Source organism: Barbus barbus, assembly GCF_936440315.1.
Source record: "Barbus barbus genome assembly, chromosome: 22".
NCBI lineage: Eukaryota > Metazoa > Chordata > Actinopteri > Cypriniformes > Cyprinidae > Barbus > Barbus barbus.
The window spans coordinates 30,868,509-30,892,352 of record NC_136750.1 but is presented as its reverse complement, the minus strand read 5'-3'; the positions used below and the strand labels follow the sequence as shown (position 1 = coordinate 30,892,352).

The following is a 23,844-nucleotide window of genomic DNA, read 5'->3' as shown; positions in this document are numbered from 1 at the left end:
CACTTTTGTGTGTTTTGATACTTGCTAAAAGCATCTCGGTGATCCACAGCAGACTGATCTGATTCTTGCCGTCTCTCTTTGTAAAATGAGTCCATTAAATGAACAATTTCTGCGTGGGAACCGAGTGATTAGTGAATGGGCAGAAGAGCTCTACAGATCCATTAAAGAGCGTCTGCGCTGTGAGTGTTTCTGTCTGTATGTGGGCAGACAATTACTGTCAATCACGTGCATCTCATCAAGAGCGTTCATTAAAAATGCATTATTACCCTTTGAATTAACCTCTCAAAATTAAATCTCTCAAAACCAAATCGCTCCAATTATAATTAACAAAACCGCTCTGGAAACGCTGATGACTGACAGCCGTTTGTGTTTGTGACGCTGATTCACCCTTCAATCAAAAATATACTCATTAGGTGGGTTCAAACAAAAGGTGCTATCTTCTAAATAGCTGTAAATAAAAGCTGAAATGTTAATCTCTCATCTCATATTCATCTTTTGATGTCAAACCCAAATGTTTAGAGTCTACAGCAAAAATAAAGGAATTGGCCTCACTGTTCCAATACTTCTGGAGGGCACTGTATACCTTACTGATCAAAGTTTTGGGGTCAGGAAGAAGTCTCCTGTTCACCACGGCTGCCTTTATTTAATCAAAAATATAATTAAAAATGTGATATTATTATTATTAGAATGTAAAATAGCTGTTTTCTATATGAATATGTGTTAAAGTGTAATGTATTTCTGTGATCTGCAGCTGTATTTTCAGCATCATTACTGCAGTCTTCAGTGTCACATGATCTTCAGAAATCATAATAATATACTGATTTACTGATCAACAAACATTTCTGATTATTATCAATGTTGAACACAGTTGTGCTGCACAATATTTTTGTGGAAACTGTGATACATTTTATTTTTCAGGATTCACAGATGAATAGAAAAGTTCAGAAGAACAGCATTGATTTGAAATAGAAATCTACTGTAACATTATAAATGTCTTTACTGACATTATTTGATCAATTTAATGAGTCCTTAATGAATAAAATTCTAAATTCCTTTTTAAAAAAGTTTTTTTTACTGACCCCAGACTTTTGAATGGAAGTATGTATAAGTCATTTAATTTTACTCGTCTGCAATGCTATAGTATGTGCAAACTCAGTTTCTGTGCAAATGGAACCATGCAGAAGTTTTCTGTTAGGGTTTGATAATAGTATTTAAAAAAACAGTCGAAGTCTGTGCAATAGCTGTATCAGATCTGGATGTCAGACACTGTGGATCTCATCGTGCCAAATGTGAATTTAAACAGGCTGGAGTCCAAATATTCCTCTCAGAAGTAAGAGTCTCTGTCCAGACATGTTGAAGTCATTAATTCAGTCGTGTGTGTGTTTGTGTGTGTGTGTGTGTTCTCGCAGGCCGCAGGATGCCAGCGGGCCCAGCGTTCAGAGTCTGTCCATGTCTGACAGTCACCTGGCGGAGCTGGACGGCGAGACGCTGCGTCTGTTTGGCCCCGGGGCCCTGGAGACTCTGGAGCACTGCTGGCGCGTTCAGACGGCTGCGAGCGTCACCGCTGTCGCCTTCAGATACATCCACTTCGACTCCATTATCCCCATGTTCCTGCGCATCCGCCTCAAGTTCCCAAACCTCACGGTGAGCATCACAGCATCTCGCACCGTCGCACAAGCAGCCTGAATATCATTAATATATAATAAAAACAAAAGAGGACCTAGTACACTACCCTGTGGGACTCCAGCTGGCAATTATCAATGCACATTTAAGTTCTCATCTCTCTCATCATCTGAAACAAGGAGATATAAACATTGTATTCAGTTTAACTGCTGTACACAGACACACACATACACATTATCTGTGTTATTTCTCCCCTTCTACCGCATTCACTGATCCTCCACACTAACGGAACTTATTAGCTAGTTATGTTGGCTTGAGAAAGCCAAAGAAATCTTTCAACTCCCCTCATTTACTTTCATTTTCACTCAGTTAAATTTACAAATAATTGCATAATTTTCCTTTATGCTGCCAAGCAAAGCTAACATATTTGATCATGACCAGGTCAGGTAGTGACTATCTGATGTCCAGAGGCCAGTGTGAAAGACGCTCGGGACAGTTGACTGGTCTGTCACTGCTCCGATGGGGCCACTGGTGCGTCCTCATAAAACGTAATCATTTAAAAGTTTTTTCAAGCCTTGCCAATTAAAACATTCAAGTGATTCGTGTCATCTGTTGCAGCTGAAGCAGCAGCTTCAGGGGCAGGCTTACGAAAACACTGATAGAGTGTAGTTTGAGTTTACTTTCGTTTCATATCTCCTTTAATGATTGACATTCAATGCTGCGCCAGAGTTGCGCAATAGCACTGATCATCAACAGAAGCACGGCGTGATTTTCAAAAAGTTGGTGCTTCGCAACACAGACGGGGTGAATTTAGGAATGAACGTGTGAAAGTTCTGTTCTGTCTTGTGCATAAAGACAATCATCACTCGCTTCATTTCTGAATGAATCAGCCATGTGAATAAATAAGTGAGCCGATAATTCAATGACTCACGCATAAAGACAGTCACTCGCTTTGTTTCTGAATGAATCAGCTGGTTTTATCACAGCCGTCTGATGCTGTTGTGTCTGCGCAGCACCTGATGTTCATGGAGACAAGCATCACTCACCTCCCTCAGTTGGCGGCTCTGGCTCAGGTGCGGCGTCTCGAGCAGATCAGTGTTCATCCGGAGGGGAATCCGGTGGTGAGACTGACGCTCTGGAGATCCTTCCTCATTTACAGACTGCAGCACCTCAACCTGCAGAAGATCAACGGCACCGAGGTGTGTGTGTGTGAGAGAGAGTGTGTGTGTGTTGGGAGTGTGTGTGTGATGATGTTTGTGTGTTTCAGGTCACTATGAATGAGATCATGGCCTCGGAACGGATGTTCGGTGCTCTGGGTCACGTCGCTGCTACAGAAACACCGCGCTGCCGCATGCTGCTGCTGCTGGAGGAGTCCAGGTGTGTGTGTGTGTGTGAGAGAGATCCTTCAGCACAGACTAAAACACTCACACTACCTGTGAAATACATCTGTGTGTGTGTGTGTGTGTGTGCATGTGTGTGCATATTTATGTGGTTTATGAGGACACAAATTTGTATAATGACATGGGTATGACAGAGGTATTACAATATGAAGGTGGTTTATGAGGACACTGCCTATGTCCCCGTAATTCAAAAGGCTTAAAAAACATACTAAATGGTGTTTTTTTGAAAATCTAAAAATGCACAAAGTCTCCTGTGAGGGCTAAGTTTAGGTGTAGGGTTGGTGTAGGGCAATAGCACACACAGTTTGTTCAGTATAAAAACCATTACGCCTATGGAGAGTCCCCATAAACCACAAAAACCAACATGTGTGTGTGTGTGTGAGATGACATGCCCACAGCAGCTGCCATCCTGTGTGTGTGTGTGTGTCCAGGATTATTTCAGTGCTCCAGGATTTACAGTATTAAATGTTTCTTTCTTGTGCTATTCAGAAAATTCTGTTCATCTGTCTGCTGCAACCATGAGCACCTGAGAGACTTTAAAAAATCTGATTTGAGAGTCATTGCAATTCACAAAATTTAAACTCCATGGGTATTTTATTTTATTTTAAATCTTAAAATTAATGAATTAATTATGAGATTAAAGTCATAATATTTCGAGATTAAAGTCACAATTACGAGAATAAAGTCGAAAAGTTTAGAAAATAAAGACGAAATGTTTCGAGAATAAAGTAGAATTTTTTTGAGAATAAAGTCGAAATATTATGAGAATAAAGGTGAAATATTACGAGAATAAAGTTGAAATATTTTGAGAATAAAGTGGAAATATTTTGAGAATAAAGTGGAAATGTTTTGAGAATAAAGTCAAAATATAACGAGAATAAAGTCGAAATGTTTTGAGAATAAAGTGAACATTTTTGGAGAATAAAGTCAAAATATAACGAGAATAAAGTCAAAATGTTTTGAGAATAAAGTGGAAATGTTTTACATTTACATTTTACATTACATTTATTCATTTAGCTGACGCTTTTATCCAAAGCGACTTACAGTTGCTATATATGTCAGAGGTCGCACGCCTCTGGAGCAACTAGGGGTTAAGTGTCTTGCTCAGGGACACATTGGTGTCTCACAGTGGATTCAAACCCGGGTCTCTCACACCAAAGGCATGTGTCTTGAGAATAAAGTGGAAATGTTTTGAGAATAAAGTTGAAATATTACGAGAATAAAGTTTAATTGCTTCGAGAATTTAAATCATAGAAATTAAAATTATAATATTTTGAGAGTATAGCCTATATTGCGACCAAGAATATCTCCATTCTGTCGTGTTCCTGCTCGCCTCATCTGGAACATCTTTCCATTATCTGCCGCCCATTTTATCTGCCCCGGGAGTTCTCATCGATCATTGTTACTGCTGTGTACATTCCACCACAGGCGGACACCGGCTTGGCTTTGTCTAAGCTTCACGATGTGCTCAGCGGCTACATTAACAAACATCCTGACGCTGCCTTCATCATCGCGGGGCACTTTAACAAAGCCAATCTCAAGCAGGTCATGCCAAACCTTTATCAACATGTATCCTGTCCAACTAGAGGATCAAACACACTGGATCATTGCTACACTCAGTTCAAGAATGCCTACAAAGCCCGCTCACTACCGGCTTTTGGCAAATCGGACCATTTTCCTCACACCGGAATACAAACAAAGGCTCGTTCAGGATACTCCGGTGCAGAGAGTAGTGACGCGCTGGTCCTCCCACTCAGAGGCTATGCTGCAGGCGGCTCTTGATGACGTCGACTGGGACATGTTCCGGGCGAGTTCTTCTGACGTCAGCGAGTTCACGGATGTAGCATTAAGCTTTGTATACACGCTAACCGAGCAAGCTACAGAAACAATAACGATAAGGACATTCTCGAACCAGAAACCGTGGGTGGACGGATCAATCCGTGCTGCGGTTAACACACGCACCGCCGCTTACAATGAGGCTCTTCTGACCGGGAATATGAGCGAGTACAAAGCATCGTGCTATGCTCTCCGACGCGCAGTAAGAGCCGCTAAACACAGATACAGAGAGAGAATTGAGTCTCATTTCCAGCTCAATGACTCTCGACGGATGTGGCAGGGACTGAGGACCATCTGTGACTTCGGAAACACATCCTCCGCGGAGGTGAGAGCAGATCCGTTGCTGGCCGACGAGTTAAACACCTTCTATGGCCGCTTCGATTGCAACGGCGGCTGCGCGTCTCTGACGTCCAGCGCGTCAGGAAGCAGCAGGCAGAGCAGCGATGATCCTGTAATCTCCGTGTCGGAGGACGAGGTTCGGAGGGCGCTAAAGAGAGTGAACGTCAGGAAAGCAGCCGGACCTGATGGGATAACCGGCCGTGTTCTGAGGTCCTGCGCTGATCAGCTCGCTGGTTTGTTTACTTTCATCTTTAATGAGTCCCTTGCTACCTCCGTGGTTCCCACTTCATTTAAAAAATCCGTCATTATCCCTGTGCCAAAGAACAATAAACCCTCTTGCCTGAATGACTATCGCCCAGTTGCCCTCACATCTATAGTCATGAAGGTTTTTGAGAGACTTGTAAAGAGCCACATCTGCTCATCCATCCCTGATACTTTGGACCCTCTTCAGTTTGCCTGTCGCCCAAACAGATCCACGGACGATGCCATCTCTCACGTTCTCCACTCTTCCCTCACACACTTGGACAGCAACAATGGGAATTATGTAAGGCTGCTATTCATTGACTATAGCTCAGCTTTCAACACTATAGTCCCCATCAAGCTGGCATCTAAACTCACAGACCTCGGCCTAAACTCCTCACTCTGTGACTGGATTCAAGACTTCCTCACCGGCAGACCTCAAGTGGTGAAAGTTGGCCAGTTCACCTCAAACTCCATCACTCTGAACATAGGAGCCCCACAGGGCTGTGTCCTGAGTCCCCTGCTCTACTCTCTCTACACGCATGACTGCGTGTCCTCTCACAGCTCCACATCTATTATTAAATTCGCTGATGATACAGTGGTTCTGGGCCTCATCTCCAACAACGATGAGACCGCATACTTGGATGAGGTAGAGAGACTCACATCATGGTGCCAGGACAACTGTCTCTCTCTGAATGTGAGCAAAACTAAAGAGCTGATCATGGACTTTAGGAAGAGACAGCAGCAGCCCTACACTCCTCTTATGATCAGTGGGACCCCTGTGGAGAGGGTGAGTAGCTTCAAGTACCTCGGTGTAAACATCTCCGAGAACCTGACTTGGACTACACACATCCAAACACAGGTTAAGAAAGCCAGGCAAAGACTGTACCATCTGCGACAGCTGAGGAAATCCAGGGTCTCACCAGCAATCCTGAAAACTTTCTATTCAGGGACCATAGAAAGTGTATTAACTCAGTGCATCTCAGTGTGGTATGGAAACAGCTCCAATCAGGACTGCAAAGCACTACAGAGAGTTGTGCGCTTAGCTGAGCGCATCTCAGGGTCTGCTCTCCCCTCTCTGCAGGACATCTACCTCAAACGCTGCAAAAATAGAGCTGTTAAAATCATCAAGGACTCAAATCACCCTGGTAACCAGCTATTCACTTTGCTTCCATCTGGTAAGCGCTTCCGTAGCCTGATGGCAAAAACTGAGAGACTTAGGAGGAGCTTCTTCCCCCTGGCCATCAGGCTCCTAAACTCTAACTCTGTGTCATAACATCACTTGACTCCATGTAAATATCACAATATCTATAAGCTATTCATAATTGTTTCTACCTCATATTGCTGCTATTTACATACCCTGGACAACTTTTTTGCACATTCCTCTTATTACTATTTAAGTCAACAACATACTGACCTGCACATTTATATTTATATGTTTTTATCTTTTATTGTATTCTTTTATTTTTTTCTACTTTTATTTTTCTTAATATTTGTATTCTATATTAAGAAATATAGTATCTTCTTGGTCTCGCTGTAGGAAGCGGCAGCTGCAGTTCCTGCTGGACGGTCGCGGGCGCAGAAGCGGTCAGAGTCCAGAGGACCTGAAGGAGAACGGCAAACAGCTGGGAGACGCTTTGAGCCGAGCGCTCTTCAACTATCCCAGCAGACTCTCCGGCTTCCCCGAGGTGAGACCGAGCTCTAGCTGCTGAATACACTACCTGTCACAAGTTATTAAACATTTTTAATGTTTTATAAAGAATTCTCTTCTGCTCACCAAGCCTGCATTTATTTGATCCGAAGCACAGCAAAAGCAGTAATATTGTGAAATATCATTACAATTTAAAACATCTGTTTTCTATGTGAATATGTGTTAAAGTGTAATGTATTTCTGTGATCTGCAGCTGTATTTCCAGCATCATTACTGCAGTCTTCAGTGTCACATGATCTTCAGAAATCATAATAATATACTGCTTTACTGCTCAACAAACATTTACTATTATTATTATTACTATTATTATTATTTCAAACAATTGAGTAAATTTTTTCAGGATTGTTTGAAGAATAGAAAAATACAAATATCATCATTTATCTGAAATAAAAACATTTTGTAACATTATACACCATCAAGCTTGGAGTTAGTATAATTTTTTTTTTGGGTGGGGTATAGAAATTAAATTTTTTTATTTAGCGAGGATGTTTTAATATGATGATAATTGATGATAAATTTATAATTTCTATTTCAGATAAATGCTGTTCCTCTGAACATTCTATTCATCAAAAAAACCTGAAAAAAAATTCTACTCTGTTTCAACATAATAATAATAATAATCAGAAATGTTTCTTGAGCAGCAAATCAGTATATTAGAATGATTTCTGAAGACTGCAGTAATGATGAAGAAAATACAGCTGCGCATCACAGAAATAAATTACAGTTTAAAATATTTTCAAATAGAAAGCATTTTAAAGATATTTTAAATAGTAAAAATATTTCAAAATATCACTGCTTTTGCTGAATTTTGGATCAAATAAATGCAGGCTTGGTGAGCAGAAAAGATTTATTAAAAAAAACATAAAAAATCTTACTGATCAGAAACTTTTGACTGGTAGTGTGTATATATGCATCAGTAACGTGTGTGTGTGTCTCTCTGATATGTGTGTGTGTGTCTCTGATGTTTGTGTGTGTGTGTCTCTGATATGTGTGTGTGTGTGTCTCTGATGTTTGTGTGTGTGTGTCTCTGATATGTGTGTGTGTGTATCTCTGATGTATGTGTGTGTGTCTCTGATGTGTGTGTGTGTCTCTGATATGTGTGTGTGTCTCTCTGATATGTGTGTGTGTATCTCTGATGTATGTGTGTGTGTCTCTGATGTGTGTGTGTCTCTCTGATATGTGTGTGTGTCTCTCTGATATGTATGTGTGTGTGTCCCTGATATGTGTGTGTGTGTGTGTGTCTCTCTGATATGTGTGTGTGTCTCTCTGATATGTGTGTGTGTCTCTCTGATATGTATGTGTGTGTGTGTGTGTCCCTGATATGTGTGTGTGTGTGTGTGTGTGTGTGTGTGTGTGTGTGTGTGTGTCAGGAGGCCGGTGCTGGTGGCTCGGAGCGCTCTCTGATGGTGCAGCAGTATCTGCGAGGTCTGATCCACAGAGCTTCCTCTCACTGCGTGAAGGCAGATGCTCTGCAGAAGCTCTGGCCGTCGCTCTTCAGTGAGATCGTGAGAGACTGTGTGCTGGAGATGAGAGACAGACCGGCCTTCAGACAGACGAGCCTCCAGCGGCTCCACAGCGAGTCACACACGAGAACACAGACTGAGCACTGAATGTACAGCAGCCTGCGTTTCTCTTGAGTCCATCTGCTCGCTCCTGAGGAACTAATGGTGCTCTGATCAAACACACTCTGCACAGGTGCATCACAGGTGTGCCACACAGACCTCAGCGCAGCGGAGATCCTTCAGATGACTGAGGCGTTAACATGTCCACCGTTTAACTAACAAGATGAAGATTCTTCTCAAACTGTCGCTCTGCCATGAAATAGTTCAACTGAGAGAGAAACCGGACTGTCGAGGAATTATTTTATTCAATTATGCCCAATCTTATAGTCAAAATTATTTGAACGTTTTCTTTTTATTATTCTATTATTTTAGGTTGGAATGTATTTCAGAGGCCTTTCTTTGTTTCTTCCTTTATTTTGTTTTATTTTATTTATTTTTTTTAGTGCCCAAGCTGATAGTCCATTTTATTTGGACTTTTTTATTTTAATTATTCTATTATTTTAGGTTGGAATTGACTTCAGAGGCCTTTCTTTGTTCAGCAGGTTTATTTTATTTTATAATTATTATATTTTTTATTCTATTCAGTTAACAGGTCTAAACAGGTCAAGAGTTTAACTAGCTCAAGATTCTCCTCAAACTGTTGCTGTGCCGTGACTGATGAGAGATCTGAGCGTATATTAACCTGCTCTTGAGCTGCACGATCACTTGAGCTTTGACTCCTTTCCAAACACACTGCATTAAATGGAGTTTGTGTAGAGTGTGTGTAGAGTGTGTGTAGAGTGTGTTTCAGATCTTCTGTTCGTTCTGTCTTTCATGCCTGTCACTTCCTCATATTGAATGTCAAAATCAAACCATATGATCTTTCACAAGCACTGATTTATGTTTTGTATTTTACTGATTATTAAAATGAGAGAAGTAAAAAAAATTGATTGACCTGAATTTGGCATGTTGTTCACCTTTATTTAACCAATTAACGAATTATTTGATTATTATATGTATTTATTATCTGTAGTGCTGTCAAATGATTAATTGTGATTAATCGCATCCAAAATAAAAGTTTTTGTTTATATAATACGTGTGTGTACTGTGTCTATTTATTATGTGTATATAAATACACACATGCATGTATATATTTCAGAAAAAAATATGTTTGTATATTAAATATATTTATATATGATATAAATTATATGAATATAAATATATGCATGCAAATATTTTCTAAATTTATACTGTATGTGTGTGTATTTATATATACATCATACATATACGCAGCACACATGTAAACAATTTTTATTTTGGATGAGATTAATTGTGATTAATCTTTTGACAGCACTAATTATATGGTATTTTTTTTATTAAGAACACATTTTGCAATGATAGTTTTATTGATGGCTAATAATAGTTTATTGCGGTTATAGGTAGTTTATGATGAGACGATCTGAAACGCTCATGATGGGAGTCTGGATGGGTTTAGATCAGAGTTAGTATAGTTAACTAAATCTAACTTTACTTGCAATAAAATAATCAACTGAAATCAAATAAAATTTAATTTTTTATTTTTATAAAAAATTCTAATTTAAAAAAAAAAAATCATTTATTTGAAAGTATTTAAGCATTTCCTGAGGACTGAAGCTTGTGATGTTTAACCCGTTTGATGTGAAAGATGCAGTGATGCTGAACTCATGCGGCCTGTGACTGAACTGAAGAACCTCCAGAAAAGATTCAAACTGTTCCTGAATCAACTGAAACGTTCCTGTCAAACACTAACCATTAACCAGCTCAAATCAAGACTGAACTACAGCGACGGGATCCGACTCACAGCTGATGATGAACAGATGAAGACAGACAGACAGACAGAGGTGTTAAACACAGGTTAGGATGCTGATTTTCCTCAGTGTTTGTGAATGAAGACTGAGCTGTCCAGTCTCTGCCACTGAATGATCCTGTTTAAATGGATAATTTCATTTTAATATTTGATTTTATATTATTCTAGTATTTTAGGTTGGAACAGGCTTCAGAGGCCTTATTTTATTTATTCAGCAGTTTTATTTTTTTATTTTTTATTTTTTTGTGATTTATTTTATTTTGTTTATTATTATATTATTTTAGGTTATCATGAACTTCAGAAGCCCTTATTTGTGCAGCAGTTTATTTATCATTTTATTTATTATTTTTATTTGTTTAGGTTGGTATGGGCTTCAGATACTTTAATTTATTTGTTCCGTATTTTTTATTTAAAATTTTATTTACAGTTTTTTTTATTTTTTTATTTTATTAATAAAAAAAATAAGCTGCTGATAGTGATGCTATCACACAGAAATCCTTCTCAAATATCCTTAAACCTGTTAAATATATATATATATAATAATGCAAAGGTTGTGGGTTCGAGTCTCGGGCCGGCAGGGATTGTAGGTGGGGGGAGTGAATGTCCAGCGCTCTCTCCATCCTCAATACCACGACTGAGGTGAGACCCTTGAGCAAGACACCGAACCCCCAACTGCTCCCCGGGCGCTGCAGCATAAATGCCCACTGCTCCGGGTGTGTGTTCACGGTGTGTGTGTATGTGTGTGTTCACTGCTGTGTGTGTGTGTGTGTGTGTGTGTGTGCACGTTGGATGGGTTAAATGCAGAGCACGAATTCCGAGTATGGGTCACCACACTTGGCAGTATGTCACTTCACTTCACTATATGTGTTTAAATGCCTTACAGTGCTTGAACCTTGGTAATTGCTGCTTGGTAAAGGCATGTTGGATCCTGTGCAACGGTGAATGTTCTCTTCTGAACAGATCTGGTTTATGAACTGTGAAACTGTGCCAGTGTTTGATTCATATTCACTTATGTTTATGGTTTGTGTGGAATATTCTTCTACCCGCAGGCAGTAGCTGAGCTAACAGTGGAGTCATGCCAATGTTTTGTCTTGATGACAAACTAGATTCTTTTCAACACAGAATCAAATGAATGTTTTGGACTTATTCTGGTGTATTTCCCCTTCATCACGTGTGGTTGCTGTCCTCTTGTGGCTGCTTTGAATCCGTACGGCGTCTGATTCTGTTCTCATCAGTAGAGCATCAGTAGTGCTTACAGTGATTAACCCTCGGAACACATTCAGGTTTTAACAATTATTTTTAAAGAGATTTTAAAAACCGCTTAATTGTTTTCCCCATTTTGACCAGGTTATGTATGGAGTACTATTAGTGTTAAAAATACTTTTTGTAAAACTATCTATTAAGTTATATTAGTCTCAAAATTTATAAACTATATTAAGCCTTTCCCCTATCAGACTTTTGGGACTGAATTTTGTTGATGAACATGAATATGTATGTCTATTGACAAACCATTGCAGCATGAAGAATTATCATTATCTCATATCATCTGAAAAGTTTATGCAAGTAAAATTACTTTATTTTGTTTGGAAACTTTCCTAATAATAAGTATTATTTATGTAGTTTCGATGGTGTTTTATTTCATAATGTAGGTTTAATAGATTCAGAGCTTTTATGAGTTATAAATTCACATGAATATAATTAAATTCCATTTGTTCCTATGGGGTTAATGCTGGTAATTCTCAGTTTATTTGTAGCCTAATCATAAATTTCATGCAATGATATATAGACATAAAATTTCTCATTTTGTGGGTCGTTCATGAATAATTTGAAATTTTAGAGAATTTCTTCATTTTTAATGAATAAACAATGCAGTAATTACCATGGTAACATAAAAAATGGCATTTTTTTCACGTTCACGGATTAATTTAGGTTTAGTTGATTCCATCCCTCTTGTGTTTGATCAGTTTGCAGTAATCAGCGCTGAGAGTGACGTGCAATCGGCTTTCGTTTCTACGTTCATCATGGAAGGTACTCCGTGTGGACAGAACCAGACGTCTGTGTGTGTGGCCGGACACTGTCAGGTAGGCATCAGCTATTCACTGCACTATTTTGCATCCAGACGTGTGCATATTGCAGATATTTTTTGGGGGTTGTGCAGTGGAGGGCAGTAGAGACCGATGGAGATGAAAACATCCCCCAGATGTTTTGCTCTGGTTGTTTCATGTCATTTAGCAGAATGTTTCGTGTACAGAGACCTGAGCGTTTGTCTGACAGCTCAAGGGTTTGAATCTTGTGTCTCTGTGATCTGAGTTTCATTTACAGCCTCAGAGTATCAGCATCATACTGTAATATCATTACTGTGATGTAGATATTGATACATTATGCTGGGCAACGATTGCTGGGCAACGAGTGCTGGGCAACGATTAATCGCATCAAAAATAAAAAAAATGTTTTTGTGTACATTACATAATATATATTTCAATATATTTATAAGTGCTGTCAAACGATTAATCGCATACAAAATAAAGGTTTTTGTTTTCATAATACATTTATGTGTACTGTGTATATTTATTACAGTGATGTGAAAAAGTGTTGGCCCCCTTCCTGATTTTTGTTTTTTTGCATGTTTGTCACACTTTAATGTTTCAGATCATCAAACAAATTTAAATATTAATCAAAGATAACACAAGTAAACACAACATGCAGTTTTTGAATGAAGGGTTTTTTTATGAAGGGAGAACAAAATCCAAACCCACATGGCCCTGTGTGAAAAAGTGCTTGCCATTATCCACAAATGGAGAAAACATGCAACAGCGGTGAACCTTCCCAGGAGTGGCCGGCCGACCAAAATTACCCCAAGAGCACAGCGACGACTCATCCAAGAGATCACAGAAGACCCCACAACAACATCTAAAGAACTGCAGGCCTCACTTGCCTCAGTTAAGGTCAGTGTTCATGACTCCAGCATAAGAAAGAGACGGGGCAAAAATGGCCTGCATGGCAGAGATCCAAGACGAAAACCGCTGCTGAGCAAAAAGAACATAAAGACTCGTCTCAGTTTAGCCGGAAAACATCTTGATGATGGTCTGGGGCTGTTTTGCTGCTTCAGGACCTGGAAGACTTGCTGTGATAAATGAACCATGAATTCAGCTGTCTACCAAAACATCCTGAAGGACAATGTCCGGCCATCTGTTCGTGACCTCAAGCTGAAGAGAACTTGGGTTCTGCTGCAGGACAATGATCCAAAACACACCAGCAAATCCACCTCTGAATGGCTGAAGAAAGACAAAATGAAGACTTTGGAGTGGCCTAGTCAAAGTCCTGACCTGAATCCTATTGAGATGCTGTGCCATGACCTTAAAAAGGCGGTTCATGCTCGAAAACCCTCCAATGTGGCTGAATTACAACAATTCTGCCAAGATGAGTGGGCCATTCCTCCACAGCGCTGTAACAGACTCATTGCAAGTTATCACAAACGCTTGATTGCAGTTGTTGCTGCTAAGGGTGCTGCTGCTAAAATCAGGAAGGGGCCAACACTTTTTCACACCACTGTATATATATATATATACACACACATACAGTATATTTAGAAAATATTTACATGTCTATATTCATATTCATATAATTAATATTATAAATTAATATATTTAATATATAAACATAACATATTTTTTCTGAAATATATACATGCATGAGTGTGTATTTATATATACATAATAAACATACAGCACACACACATATACTATGTAAACAAAAAACTTATTTTGGATGCGATTAATCATTTGACAGCACTATTATTTATTATGTATGTATAAAGACACACACATACAGTATATATTTAGAAAATATTTACATGCATATTTATATTCATATAATGTATATCTTATATAAATATATTTAATATATAAACAAAACAGATTTTCTTAAATATATACATGCATGTGGGTGTATTTATATATACATATTAATATATACACAGTACACAGATATTTTATGTACACAAAAACCTTTATTTTGGATGCGATTAATCGTTGCCCAGCTCTATACTATTCAGATTGTGAAGTAAATTTCAAGTATGATAGTATTTGTTTTATTGAAAACATGGTAATGCTTTACAATAAGTTTTTATTTGTTAAGATGTGAGTTAACACGAACTAGCAATAAACTAAATTTCAAAAGTATTTATTGATTTTAGTTAATTTCAACATTTACAATACATTTTTAATGTTGTGATTTTTAATTTGTAATAATATTTCTTCATTTATATTAAACTACTTTATTAATGTTAGTAAAAATGATTAATAAATAACCTTCATGTTCATGTTAACTAATGCATTTACTAATTAACTAGTTAAACGTGACCTTATTGTAAAGTGTTACCAAAAACAAGATAATTTTCATTATTGCATTACAATAAGAATATAGGTGTAAAATTAGCTGATTTGTCATAAAAAAAGTGTCATATTATGCAAAAGGTCTTAAGAATATGCTTCTTATTGTTAATGTATGATATAGCGTTATTATAGTTGACTAAAACTAAAATCATAATAAATATTTTCATTACATGAAATAAATTAAATGTTAACTGAAGTAAAATATATATTTTTTAAATGAAACATTTCTCATTTTCATTTAGTTGATGTACTAAAATAACTGAAAAGGAAATAAAAACAGACAAAATCCAACAAAATTTAATAAAACTGACAAAAACAAAATATAAAAATAAAGTCTAATTCATAATTTTATCTAAAATGATAATATTATCTCCATGATTTCTTCATGAGAACAGAATTTTAGTCATGTGTTGTCGATCATCTCTGTCATCCGTATTGAAGCTCTTCTCTTATAGATATATTGTTCTCTCATTTCTTCTGATCTTCCGTTATCTGTAATTCTATATAAGTGTTAATTACCCAGAGTTCAGAGCGGGGGGGGGTCTTTTGTGTTTGTGAGTGAATTAGCCACGCTTTCAGCGCTCCAGAATCTGCTCGTCGTCCAGCTGTGCTTTTTTCAGACATGTCACTTCAACAAATCCTGCAGAAATAAGATGCAACACAGACGCCGCAATGACAAGCTGCACATGCCGCTGCACAAACGCCACTGTCTGCAAAGGTTAAATAATGCGGCAACGGCTCGATTCCGCCACTGTAGGTTGTTTTATGGCGTTTCTCTCAGATGCTTTGAATTCTTCTGAAAGCTGACGGAGATCAGCCGACAAATCCAGAGCTTTAAGATGATCTCTTCCTCGGGTAATGAGGAGAATCTGTGACGGGATGAAGATTACACACACCAAATCCACCGCATTAGCCTTGACATTTAGATATGTTGGCAGGAAGGCTGTTTGGGTCGGATTTAGGGCGACTTTTCCAAAAACATGATTCAGTGAGCATTTGAAACAACAGATTTGATCATCAGTTTCTGTGAAAATATAAAAGAAACTTGATCACTGTATGAGAATGTTGTACTTGTCAGGGAGGTTGTAGTTATTTGTGTGTGTAGGTATATGTGTTAACTAACAGGTTTTCTTGCATTCATATGTTTCTATGAAACCCTGTATCCGCCACATAATAAAAACTAAAAAAAGGTAATTTCTGATTTACGATTCTGACTTTACATCTCGTAGATTCTGACTTTACATCTCACGATTCTGACTTTACATCTCGTAGATTCTGACTTTACATCTCGTAGATTCTGACTTTACATCTCACGATTCTGACTTTACATCTCACGATTCTGACTTTACATCTCACTATTCTGACTTTACATCTCGTAGATTTACATCTCACTATTCTGACTTTACATCTCGTAGATTCTGACTTTACATCTCACGATTCTGACTTTACATCTCACTATTCTGACTTTACATCTCACTATTCTGACTTTACATCTCGTAGATTCTGACTTTACATCTCACTATTCTGACTTTACATCTCATAGATTCTGACTTTACATCTCACGATTCTGACTTTACATCTCGTAGATTCTGACTTTACATCTCACGATTCTGACTTTACATCTCGTAGATTTACATCTCACTATTCTGACTTTACATCTCGTAGATTCTGACTTTACATCTCACTATTCTGACTTTACATCTCGTAGATTCTGACTTTACATCTCACTATTCTGACTTTACATCTCGTGATTCTGACTTTACATCTCACGATTCTGACTTTACATCTCGTAGATTCTGACTTTACATCTCACTATTCTGACTTTACATCTCGTAGATTCTGACTTTACATCTCACTATTCTGACTTTACATCTCACTATTCTGACTTTACATCTCGTAGATTCTGACTTTACATCTCACTATTCTGACTTTACATCTCGTAGATTCTGACTTTACATCTCACGATTCTGACTTTACATCTCGTGATTCTGACTTTACATCTCACGATTCTGACTTTACATCTTGCAAATATGACTTTATATATTGCAACTATAAAAAGTTGCAGTTACCTTTTATACTTTTTTATCCTGTGGCAGAAAATAGTTTCCTTAGATAAGAGATTTGTTATACATAAGGTTTAATTTGTTAACATTAGAAAACTACTTTAGTCAACATGAACTAACAATGAACAATATTTCTAAAGCATTTATTATTCTCAATGTTCATTTCAGCATTTGCACTATTAAAATCAAAAGTTGTGTCTGTTAATATCATATAATGGACCTAAGCTGACAAGAACTAATAATGACCAGTTGTATTTGTATTAACTAATGTTAACAAAGATTAATAAGTATGGTAACAGATGTTTTGCTCATTGTTAATTAATACATCAGTGCAACTAATGGGAGCTTATTGTAAAGGGTTAACATTTCATTATATACCAAAGTAATATATATATATATATTTTTATGAGTTTGCACAATTTTCAGCTGGTAAAAGTTCATATAGAAATGAACAAATGTGTGTTTAGGATGCATTTACTCTCCTGAAATGGTTTGGCATGTTGTTAATGCTGAAGAAGTGTAACTGCAGCTGTAGACGAGGCTGAGAGGGAATTTCACCGTTTCACACACTGAAGGAAAGAAAGAGCCTTTATGAAGGGAATCCCACTGAGCACTGAGCTGCGGCTGAACGCCAGAGTGTGTGTGTGTGTCTTTACAGCCAAACTTTTGCCATTGGAACCTCTGTGACCTAAATTATTTGCTTGAAATGCCCAGTGATAGCAGATATTTTTGTTAAAGTAGTTAATTTTTTTATAAAAAAAAAAAAATTGCATTCATATGTAAGCTTATTTTCTCCATGGCATAAAAATTGCACGTTTTTATCTCACAGTTCTGACTGTTTTCTTGCAAATCTCAAGTTAACATTTTACACTTTTTCTCTGAATTCTGAGTTTAAATCTTGCAAAACTGTTTGTTTTTTTTCTGCCTAGAAATAAATAAAATAAAAAAGGTAATTGTGACTTTTTATTTCACAATTCTTACTGTTTTTGCAATTGCAGGTGTATATCTCACAATTCGGAGTTCATATATAAAGTAAGAAGTGTGAGTTTATTTACCGTTTATATCAGAATTGTGAGATAAGTCACAATTACCCTTTTCATTTATTTATTTTTTTATCCTGTGGTGGAAACATGCTTCCATACATTTACAGTAAACACCTTATGTAATTTTTGTTCCTTGCCAAAGTTGACGTATTCTAATTGAATTGCTACTGTAAATGAAGATTTTCTGAAATGATTGATTAATAATGTCTGAAAAGACATTATTACTGCAGTATTATTCTGCAAAGCTGCTTTGAAAAGGTGCACGTTGTGAAAAGTGCTGTGTAAAGAATATTAGATTGATGTCAGCGCTCCTGAAGCTCATATCAGTAACAACACTAGAGTCATGAATCTGAGGTTCAGGGAATGCATATAATATATGCCTTTAATGCAATGTAAGTCTCTTTGGATAAATACATCTGCCAGATGCATTAATGTAAATGTGGTGAGTTATGGCTCTGAATGCTCCTTTTGTCTGTGCAACAGCATCAGTGAAATACTGCAGGGAATCCCACCAGAAAACACAGGGAGAGCAGATAAATACTTTCCAACAATAGCTCAAACTGGGCTCCAGCTAATATATTCATAAAAGCAATAAAGGTGCAAATCTCATGTGCTTCACAGAGAGAGACATGAAAAGTAGCTTGGAGAAACATCTTTTAAAATAATACCATGTTTTGGAGTATGCACGTAGCACATTTCATACACCATAGACGCAAGAACAAGTTCCTTTTGGACACATCAAATATATTGAAACTTAAATCAGCAAACAATATCATATTTGTAATGTAATCAATGGATTTATGGTTGCTAAGGTGTTCTGGATAGTTGCCAAGTTATTGCTATGGGGTTACTAGGGTGTTCGGGATAGTTGCCAGGGTGTTGCTATGGGGTTACTATGGTGTTCTGGATAGTTGCCAGGGTGTTGCTATGGGGTTACTATGGTGTTCTGGATAGTTGCCAGGGTGTTGCTATGGGGTTACTATGGTGTTCTGGATAGTTGCCAGGGTGTTCCTATGGGGTTACTAGGGTGTTCTGGATAGTTGCTAGGGTGATTGATTGCTACTTCTCATGTGTGTGGTTCTGTATGTTTAGTACTGCTCTCATTAACAGTGGGTTGATTTTGCGTCTGTTAAACTCATCATCACTGGCCTTCACCTCCACGCTCGCATGCGTCTGGCTCCTGTGCTGGGATCAGTTTCCCATGCATATAACAGATACAGTAGCATGTATATCAGAGCTGATTTCTTCAGTGTGTGACACTCACTCACAGGTGTGTTAACGCTTGATGAGAGCGTAATGTGTGTCCAAGGGTTTCATTTGCTGAAAGTCTAAAAGCTGATTTGTAATTATGAGCTTTACAATGGTACATGCACTGTGTTATTAGCATGTTCATGGAGTATGCATGTTGGCAAGGCAAATGTATTTATATAGAGCATTTCATTCACAATAGTGGCAAAGAAATTTATTTTATACATTTAATTAAAAAATATACTTAAAAATACAGTATAATTATATATAAATAGTCATAAGGTGCATAAGAAGTTTAAAATATTCTAAAATGAAAGAAAAAATACAGTTGTATTACTTTTTTGGCACTATAATATACTATAGTGCACATTTCATCAACAATGATAGCAAAGTAAAATGTGCTTTAGTTAAATTTAAATTTAATTTTAATTTAATTAAAAAATATACATTTAAATGTTATTAAAAATATTAAAATATCTATTCGAAATTAAAAAATATAAAAGAAAAAACAGTGATAAAACTTTTTTTTTTACATCGTGATAATATACCATAGTTATAAAATATGCATTCTCTCTTTTTTGAACTTATGATTATTTTTTTTTAGAAAGATCATGTTTTTATGTCAGACATATATATATATACATGTATATAAATTGAATAGCTAAAATAATTACTTTAATGTTTTTTGGATATTTTGCTATGATGTAAATACCGTGGTTTTTCAGGCATTACCACAGTGATAGCATGTTTTTTTTTGTACACAGTACCATGACAATATGATGTTTTTGTACATGGTAAATGTTTTTTGCAAATGTTTTACTTTGGAGCATCATATTAATACTGTGATATATGATTATGGAAGTGGTTTAATCTGTTGTGTTTTCTCTCAGTCATCCTGAAACATCCCAGAGCCCCAGCCTCTCTCTCTCTCTCCATTTCCACTGTTCCTCCTCCAGCAGCTCAGCTTTCACGTCTGCGTTCAGTGTGTGTGTGTGTGTGTGTGTGAGAGATCTGTGCTCCGGGAGGACGACGCAGTCGCACAGAGAGTGTGTGTGTGTCATGATGCTGTCTGCCGTGGCTCTGCTTCTCGTCTGTCTGCAGATGCGTGTTCTGGGCAAGCCGTGGATGCAGGTCTGTGTGTTTTGTGTTTGATTTGATGACACACTGCAGAGTCTGAGGGAAGTCACTTCTTCCATTTACATTTAGACAAGCATGGAAGCATTTGAAGATCTTGAATGACCTAAATACATTGTTTGAGCTGGACTATTATCAGTCTTATTCTGCATGCTGTGTCTTTAGAGATTGATATGATATGCAAAATATGAATTAGATGGTTTTTAGGGATGTTTGTCAGATGTTTAATAGTGCCTAACTTACCACATAAATATTAATTAAAGCAATGTGCAGATGTTTGAACGACTTCACATCCAGTCAGAATTTATAGTTTTATTATTTGAGTTTGACTGTTTGGAGTCTTTAGTTAGTTTAGAATTTATGAATCTATTTTTACTCTGATTCATTCATTCGATGTGAAGGATCTGTTTTACTTGAGTCCATTAAGATCCGTATATAAAAATAGAAAATAAATTGAGATTAATCACCTTTCATCTGTAAAGCATTGAATAATTCACTGAATTGTGCAGAAATAGGCATCATCACGATAATTTGCAACAAAATACATTTACAATGAAGTAAATAGACTCATTTTTGTGGTATAAGTCATTGTTTTTATGTCAGATTGATTCATTCATTTGATACGAATCATCTGACATTTTGATTTGAGTCTGTCAAGATCCAAATAAAAAATAATTTTAGATTTTAAATATGTATTATCACACAATCACTTTAAATATAAAACATTTTTAATTGAAATTTTGTTTCATGCTTTTTAGACATTTGATGTCAGGCTGATTCATTTATTTGATCTGATCTTTTGATTCGAGTTCATCGAGATAATCAATAAAAACAGAAAATAATTTGAGATTAACCTTTCATTTTGAAAGAATATAGTAGAATTATATAAAGTAGAATTAGAAAGAAAAGTAGGCACCATCACATGATTATCTAAAATATAAATATAACATATAAACAATTCATTTGCAATAAAATAACTCTTTTTGTGGTAGAAGTCATGACAGCTCTACTTTGCATGACAGTTTTAATGCATCCTCCCTGATTTTTGCTAAATATGCTGATTTAACGAGCGGGATTGTGATGTTTATGGTGTGATTAGTGTGATTATTCTGCACAGATGCTTTCTAAAGCCTTGTTCGCTTCCTCCAGCACTTCCTTTTCCGTCATGAAGATGTCAAACGCTGCAGATACGACGCCGCAGAGGCCCTTTAAATGTCATCGCTGGGCTTATAATAACAGGATCTGAGAGATGAAAGAATGAGAGCCGTTACAGTCGTTTAGTGCCAGCTGTGAGAAACCCCTCGCTGTCTATTTTAGCCATCTTTACAGGAGGACTTTGTGTGTTTACGGTGTAACCTTGACCCTTAAGGCTCTGGGTGTCACTCGTTTCAGTTTGCCTCTCGCTGACGTCGGCGCTCAGATGAGCCGTAAATCACAGCCGATGCTGATTCACTTCAGACCATCAGATGAGTTTGTGTTTTTATTGAAAACTTGCACTTGTATGACTATTGCATGTGATATGTGGGATTTTTTTCACTTGTTTTCTGGTCCATTTGTCTGATGAAAATCATTTGTCTAATTACAGATCATATATACTTACAGTGCTGGGTAGTAACTGATTACATATAATCTGGAATATGTCATCAGATTCCAAAAATGCATAACACTTTATTTTAAGGTGTTCTTGTTAAACACTTTACATGTACTTGCTATTATAATAACAGTAAATTATGCATAATTGCATGCAAGTAACCCTAAACCAAACCCTAACCATATATAAGTACATGTAGTTAATTAATATTACTCAGTACTTAAATGTATAATTACACTGTAACAAGGACACCTTAAAATAAAGTGTAACTCAAAAATGTAGTACTTGTGACGATATTACATTTTAAAATGATCACAATCAGATTACAGTTTATTGGAAATTTGATAAACTACATGATTAGATATTATTCACACAATGGCTGTAAATTATTTATAGTGGATTTGGAGAAATACGGCAACTTCTGCAAGCGGACCAGGAGGACCAGAAAGAACTGTTGAGTATGTGTGCGTATATATATATATACAGTGGTGTGAAAAAGTGTTGGCCCCCTTCCTGATTTTTTTTTATTTTATTGCATGTTTGTCACACTTTAATGTTTCAGATCATGAAACAAATTTAAATATTAATCAAAGATAACACAAGTAAACACAACATGCAGTTTTTAAATGAAGTTTTTTTTATTATGAAGGGAAAACAAAATCCAAACCCACATGGCCCTGTGTGAAAAAGTGCTTGCCCCCCCCCCCCCCCCTATTAAAACATAACTGTGGTTTATCACACCTGAGTTCAGTTTCTCTAGCCACACCCAGGCCTGATTACTGCCACATCTGTTCGCAATCAAGAAATCACTTAAATAGGACCTGCCTGACAAAGTGAAGTAGACCAAAAGATCCTCAAAAGCTACACATCATGTTGAGATCCAAAGAAATTCAGGAACAAATGCGAAAGAAAGTAATTGAGATCTAACAGTCTGGAAAAGGTTATAAAGCCATTTCTAAAGCTTTGGGACTCCAGCAAACCACAGTGAGAGCCATTATCCACAAATGGAGAAAACATGTAACAGTGGTGAACCTTCCCAGGAGTGGCCGGCCGACCAAAATTACCCCAAGAGCGCAGCGACGACTCGTCCAAGAGGTCACAGAAGACCCCACAACAACATCTAAAGAACTGCAGGCCTCACTTGCCTCAGTTAAGGTCAGTGTTCATGACTCCACCATAAGAAAGAGACGGGGAAAAAATGGCCTACATGGCAGAGATCCAAGACCAAAACCGCTGCTGAGCAAAAAGAACATAAAGACTCGTCTCAGTTTAGCCGGAAAACATCTTGATGATCCCCAAGACTTTTGGGAAAATACTCTGTGGACTGACGAGACAAAAGTTGAACTTTTTGGAAGGTGTGTGTCCCGTTACATCTGGCGTAAAAGTAACACAGCATTTCAGAGAAAGAACATCATAGCAACAGTAAAATATGGTGGTGGTAGTGTGATGGTCTGGGGCTGTTTTGCTGCTTCAGGACCTGGAAGACTTGCTGTGATAAATGAACCATGAATTCAGCTGTCTACCAAAAAATCCTGAAGGACAATGTCCGGCCAGCTGTTCGTGACCTCAAGCTGAAGAGAACTTGGGTTCTGCAGCAGGACAATGATCCAAAACACACCAGCAAATCCACCTCTGAATGGCTGAAGAAGAACAAAATGAAGACTTTGGAGTGGCCTAGTCAAAGTCCTGACCTGAATCCTATTGAGATGCTGTGGCATGACCTTAAAAAGGCGGTTCATGCTGGAAAACCCTCCAATGTGGCTGAATTACAACAATTCTGCCAAGATGAGTGGCCAAAACTCCTCCACAGCGCTGTAACAGACTCAGTGCAAGTT

The 23,844-nt window shown here is 37.4% G+C and overlaps 1 protein-coding gene across 2 annotated transcripts in view; it reads left to right on the top strand.

The window, feature by feature from the left end:
- The window catches only part of LOC306888585 (leucine-rich repeat-containing protein 49-like), a 28,036-nt gene extending 18,252 nt beyond the window's left edge, over positions 1–9,784 (top strand). Inside the window, exons 14-18 of one of the 2 annotated variants that reach the window (XM_079447008.1) lie at positions 1,410–1,644; positions 2,637–2,822; positions 2,891–3,000; positions 6,979–7,126; positions 8,520–9,784. In XM_079447008.1, coding sequence (XP_079303134.1) covers positions 1,410–1,644; positions 2,637–2,822; positions 2,891–3,000; positions 6,979–7,126; positions 8,520–8,759 — 919 coding nt within the window. In that variant the 3' untranslated portion in view covers positions 8,760–9,784. Of the gene's footprint in view, positions 1–1,409; positions 1,645–2,636; positions 2,823–2,890; positions 3,001–6,956; positions 7,127–8,519 lie in introns of those variants that run through there. The other variant, XM_079447009.1, reaches the window with a different exon arrangement.
- The last annotated feature ends 14,060 nt before the right edge of the window (positions 9,785–23,844 follow it).